Source organism: Dendroctonus ponderosae, unplaced genomic scaffold, assembly GCF_020466585.1.
Source record: "Dendroctonus ponderosae isolate FM_Combo_2020 unplaced genomic scaffold, Dpon_F_20191213v2 Dpon_F_20191213_11, whole genome shotgun sequence".
NCBI classification, from domain to species: Eukaryota; Metazoa; Arthropoda; class Insecta; order Coleoptera; family Curculionidae; genus Dendroctonus; species Dendroctonus ponderosae.
In genome coordinates this window covers 1,215,370-1,220,998 of record NW_026017213.1, presented here as the reverse complement: position 1 = coordinate 1,220,998, position 5,629 = coordinate 1,215,370, and the positions used below count along the sequence as shown (strand labels likewise).

Here is a 5,629-nt window from a genome sequence, read left to right as displayed (position 1 = left end):
TAGATATAAACATTTTCTGCGAACTCTTTGATAGTTCCGATACAGACGATACCGCGGCATAGCGGCCAATTTTCAGCTGCACCCGAAAAAAGCCCTTTTTTGCAGTCAGTTGAGCGAAAAATGTGGCAACATCGATGTAATTAGTTCGATGTTCGATATTTTTACAATCGATCTGGGAAATTTGGGACATCGATGAAACATCGATGTTGGACCCTGGAATGAAAACATTGGACATTTCATGTTGGTACTAGATAGAAACATTTTTTGCGAACTCTTTGATAGTGCCGATACAAACGCTACCACGGCTTAGCGGCCCATTTTCAGCTGCATCCGAAAAAGGCCTCTTTTTGCAGTCAGTTGAGCGAAAAATGTGGCAACATCGATGTAATTAGTTCGATGTTCGATATTTTTACAATCGATCTTGGAAATTTGGGACATCGATGAAACATCGATGTTAGACCCTGAAATGAAAACATTGGACATTTGATGTTGATACTAGATAGAAACATTTTCTGCGAACTCTTTGATAGTTCCGATACAGACGATACCGCGGCATAGCGGCCCATTTTCAGCTGCATCCGAAAAAAGCCTCTTTTTGCAGTCAGTTGACCGAAAAATGTGCCAACTATAAGTTGAATAAATTGACTCGAGTATTTAATGTCATAGTAGTAGTAAAATAAAATTATTATTAAAGTTAAGTTAATAAATTGGAAATTTGTATGCAACTGCAAACTATCAGAACATCGATTTTCTGCCTTCGATGTTTTCCTAACATCGATATTACCTTTCGATGTCAGCATCGATGGCTACCATCGATGTTCCATCCCTAGTGTAGTTTATAAAATAACCGCCCGGAACGGTTTCGATTTTTCAAATCGCCAATAGTCTGATTGCGGAAGCCGCGGCGAATCTGCATTAATTCGATAACTGACCAACTAAACCGAAGGAATTTGAAATGTGGGTTGAAAAAAATGATGTAGGTTTGGGTTACGTCTGAAACTGGTCCACGGATTCTCTGCTGCTCAGTTCGTATCGTATCAACCGTGTGGTGAATTTCAGTGTGTGGCAGTTTCGTAGGTCTTTTTTAGGTAAATTTTGCACATTTCCAACCATCCGATCGAACACACCTTATTGGAACTTCATACTTTCACTGCCATCAACTTGGCACTTTTTACGATTGTTGGCGCGTTTGAAGAAACGACGCGTTTCAGCCATTTAACATCCTTAATCAGAAGTACGCCGTAAGCCATGCCATAAAAACATTGTGTGGGTTAATGGGAGTTAATACAGTGTGTCCCACCTTCAGAAGGTTGAATCTGAAGGTTATTCTACTTTTACATCCGTTTTTCGCGTCTTTGAGCAAAAATTTTACGTTATCTTCTAGTCTTTTGCGCGTTTTCTGATGATTTTGCTGTGCATTTTTTATTTTATCTTTTGGTTTACATTAAAGCTGTGATCTTTTCTTTGATGCTTTTTTTGAGATGGCGATTTTTGGTCATCCTGTATATCGCATGGTCACAATTAGGGTTTATACAAAAATCGACATTTCAGAAAATCGGTTTTCGAATAGTAATTTTTTCAGAAAACCGGTTTTAATAGAACAAAGAAATAATACCTTACCAGGATTAAATAACGTTGAAAACAATTATTCGTTATTTATGCATAATTTTCACATAAAAGAATGTAAATATTTTTAAAATCGTGAAACGAGTTATTCGGCAAATGGTTCGAATAAATAAAAACAATATATTTGATATTTTTATAATAACCATATTACTTGTTTTAGAAACAATGTTGTTAGATACAGATGGATACTTATTAAAAACAATTAGAAAATATAAAACTGTGTATTATATAATGTAAATTATCATCAAAACCGAAAGACAAGAGTAAATAAAGTTTATGCATACATACTTATTAAAATCAATTTTAGTTCTAAAGACAATTACGCAAAGGACCGAGTATTTTCTATTCCGGACAATTTTAATACAAATTTAAACATTCTATTAATTTTTTTGTTTAATGAAATATGATTTCATAAAACCGAGGACGTCTATCGATTTGCTATTTAGCCCTTTCTGAAACTTCTGGAATCGACTAAACACTTTTTGCCTCAAAAAGTTCCTCATGTTGTCTATTACAAGATCAATTTAAAACTAAATAAATTAAGAGCCCTTTTTAGATTAATCTCCAATAGAGGACGTGAGGGAATTGTCCCCAAAAATCGCCCAAAAATTTTGAGGCGAAATACCCAAGAGAACGGTTTAGAAACCAGGAAATCATTTAACTTCTTCACAAGTTCTTCTCGTGTTCCTACTAGACAAGCTTTTTACATTATCACACTCCTCCCCTGACAATATGCGAAACTAACCAAAAACATGTTTATTCCTGTTTCAGGTCGTAAAAAGAAGGCAGCTCCTCCTCCTCCACCGCCCGCAGCAATATCGCCCGCCAGCTCAGTAGTCACCCAATCAGCCAATCCAAGTCCCTTAGTAGCTAGTCAATCCGATAACTCCGCCCAGTCAGGTAAGCCTCCGCCGCCCATTTTAAGGGCACGCTTGGACACCGGCGTGGCGAAACTGAGAAAAAGGGCGGCGCAACAGTTTCGGGTGCTCGCATGCGCTTTTTTGCCGAAAACTCGACAGTACTCGCCTCAAGCCACCACGCTGGGCATGATCTACCGCGAGGCGAACGCGAATATCAGTTTCGTGCAGGAGGGATTGAGGCGCGGCTCAGAAACCTTGATGATTGTTGCGCAGGAAATTTGCCAGTTTGATGTCGAGGAGAAGTTTGAGGCTTTGGAGGCTCAGGAAGGCGCCCCCGATCCGCCTGGGTCCACAGCGGTTCACCGGTCTGAACCGCAAACTTCTCCTTCTCTCGATTCGTGCCCTACCCCCCCTCCCCAGTCCAAGTCGGGCGCAGTAACTTCAAAGAGCTTGGAGGGTGTAGGAGCCTTTAATCCCCCCTGCCGGGCTCCGGTGGACGAACCCAAGGATAAACTAGCTGCCTGTAAACCATTCAGGTCCTTGAGCAACATTGCGCTGGATGCGCGGCCGCAGCTCATCAAACCGAGCTCAGTTGATAACATTCCAGAGTTCCGAGCTCCGATTCTGGACGTTTACCAAGTGTCCCCGTCCAGGGCTGGACGCAGGAAGTTCGGCTCTTCCAGGCAACTGGCAAAGCCCTCAGGAGGATCTTGTTTGAGCGCGAAGTTGAGCGGGCTTCGCAAAACACGCAAGCCACCCAAATCCCTTTCCAGATTTCGCCCCGACGACGAAAACTGGCAGCAGTTCATCTGCAAGCTCGATAACATCATCGTGAGCAAAAGCAGCGAGTTTCTCTAAGTCTGAACTGTTTCGCCCCCTTTTCCAGCAGTTTCACCAGGATTTTCGTTCGACTACTAACACTAACCCGAACTGCATTTACTAACCGTTCTAATGGCTTATCGGGCTGGTTTTGCCCTTGCACACTAATTTGGCCTTTGTATTTTGCATGCTAGAATTTTCCGTGGTGCTGGATATTACTGAAAACCCTTCCACTAACCCCGTACCCATACCAAAGCCGAGAACCAAAGTTTCCAGAGCCAAAAGCAACCTTCAGTCACCCACAACAATTTCAATTGATAGACCTGAAAATGCCGGAGAGCTAACTCATGAGGAAGCGAGTGAACCTGCACCTTCTTCAGCCTCAGAAGTATCCAGGCTCGAGCTTGGGGATACAGAGTCAAACCAGCCGGAGGCCAAATCGCCAGCTGCCAAAGAATCTAGACTGAACTTCCGGCTGGAGACTCCGGAGCTGTTTCCAATCAATTCCATGCCAAAGAACGACTATTCAATGGAGGAGATCCTGACCAGTCTGGAGGCAGTGAAGCCTTTCATAATGAACACAGACAAGTCGCCCAAGAGGGCCTTGGCCGACTTGCAGCTGATGGGAAGCATCTTGGACGAGTCGTCCAAGGACCCAAAGCCGCCGGCAATAGTGGGGGTAATCCCCAAGACTCCCAAACTGGAGAAAAGGCTTCCGGCTAACAGCGACAGCTTTGGAAAGAGGCGCTGCTTCCAAATCGGCAAGTCCTTGGAGCAGAAGTTCAACCCGGAAACTGCCAGCCTCAACAGCAAATCCTCCAGAGGCTCCGCCAGCTTTGAGGACGAGATTTCCGATTTGGACGAGAACATGTTTGCCGGATCGCTATCCAAAGCGTCCACGAGGAAACGGCCCGAAGTTTTCAATCAGCTGTTCGGAATCCACAGCTTTGAGGGCCGGCTTCCTTTTAACTCCAACTCTCCGGACCAAATTGGTATCAGAAACCAACCGGCTGGCGCACCCGAACCAGGCATGTCTTTCTCTAATATCTGTTTCTCTAGTATTTCTGGTACTTTGTTCTAGAATAGATTAGCGCTCTTGCAACGTCTTGCGGTGATGGATGCGATGTCGTTTTAGGATCCCATCGTCAACTAGTTGCTCAAAGATTGTTGCATTTTCAGAATCGGCAACATCGGCAACTTTGCCTCTTGAGCAAACCCCCCGCGATAGTCCCCCCCTTCCTTTGCAGCAGCAGGAGAAAAGTTTGGATTCAGCTGACAGTGGAACTCGCTTAAGTGGCAAGGGGGACCGAGAGGAGGGCTTCCAAACGCCACCCCCGCCACCTCTGTTGGATGAAATCGAAGCTGATGCGCCGCCCCTTCCAGTCACGCCGCCTCCACAGTTGATCAAACTGGAAGCAGAGCTGGTAGATGTTGACTGGCAGTATCAGCTGCCATCGCCGCCCGGAGCTTTCCGGGATTCTAGTCCAGTCCCCATTGTAGGCCCGGAAAGCGACTTCAAAGACTCAGTCGTCACCTCTCCCGAACTTTTCGAGAAGCTGAAGTCCTTGGAAGAGAGCCAGTCGGTGAGGAGTGAGACTAGCGAGGAGCCCTTGAACACGCTCACGCTGGAGCACTTGGAGAAGCGAAAGTCGCTGGTCTACAACCGAGAGCTTGCTACCAGCCTGAAGATGACTGATAGTTTAGAAAGTAGCGCTAAGAGTTCGGAAGCCTTTGCAAGCTCTCGGGGAGGGTTCCAGATCGATCCAGACAAGCCAAAGCATCCGCCGAAGCCGGCCAGGTCCCAATCACAGCATTACACGCTACCAAACTTCAAAATTTCCACCTATGATGTGCCTAAGCATCAAAACATCAAGGTTTTTGAGGATGACACTATCCGCAGCAGCACGCACTTGGGAAAAACCCACCTGGAAGAGTCCGTCTGGAAGAGGCATTCAGTGGACGAGGCTCCAAAGGAGCATGCCACTCAAGCCAGTGCTGTTTCTCGATCGGGGTCGTTTTCCAGCGATAGTCGGACGCCTTTGAAGCCGGTATCCAGATCCAAATCCACTCTGACCTTAAACAAGTACCAAGCAGGTCGCAAGGAGGCAGGCACCAACATGTCCAGGAGCAATAGTCTGTTTGATGTGTCCGGACTGCAGAGCCTAGAGGTAAGTGCCCGATTAAATCACCCATGTGCACCTGGTGTTTGGGGGTTGACTGGGGGTGTGGGAGGCAAGTGGTAGGTGACAGGCCATCAAGTTGAACCATCACCACCATAAGAGGAAGGTTTGCGACGTCCCACGAGTAGGCGGTCGATTTTCCCC

At 45.6% G+C, this 5,629-nt stretch overlaps 1 protein-coding gene across 3 annotated transcripts in view; it reads left to right on the top strand.

Annotated features, from left to right (window-relative positions):
• Positions 1–5,629, top strand: part of LOC109536057 — an 81,485-nt gene that overhangs the window by 73,312 nt on the left and 2,544 nt on the right. For 2 of the 3 annotated variants that reach the window (XM_019902129.2, XM_019902130.2), the window contains 3 exons: positions 2,398–2,526; positions 3,500–4,333; positions 4,485–5,473. In XM_019902129.2, coding sequence (XP_019757688.2) covers positions 2,398–2,526; positions 3,500–4,333; positions 4,485–5,473 — 1,952 coding nt within the window. The remainder of the gene's footprint in view (positions 1–2,397; positions 2,527–3,499; positions 4,334–4,484; positions 5,474–5,629) is intronic. The other variant, XM_019902131.2, reaches the window with a different exon arrangement.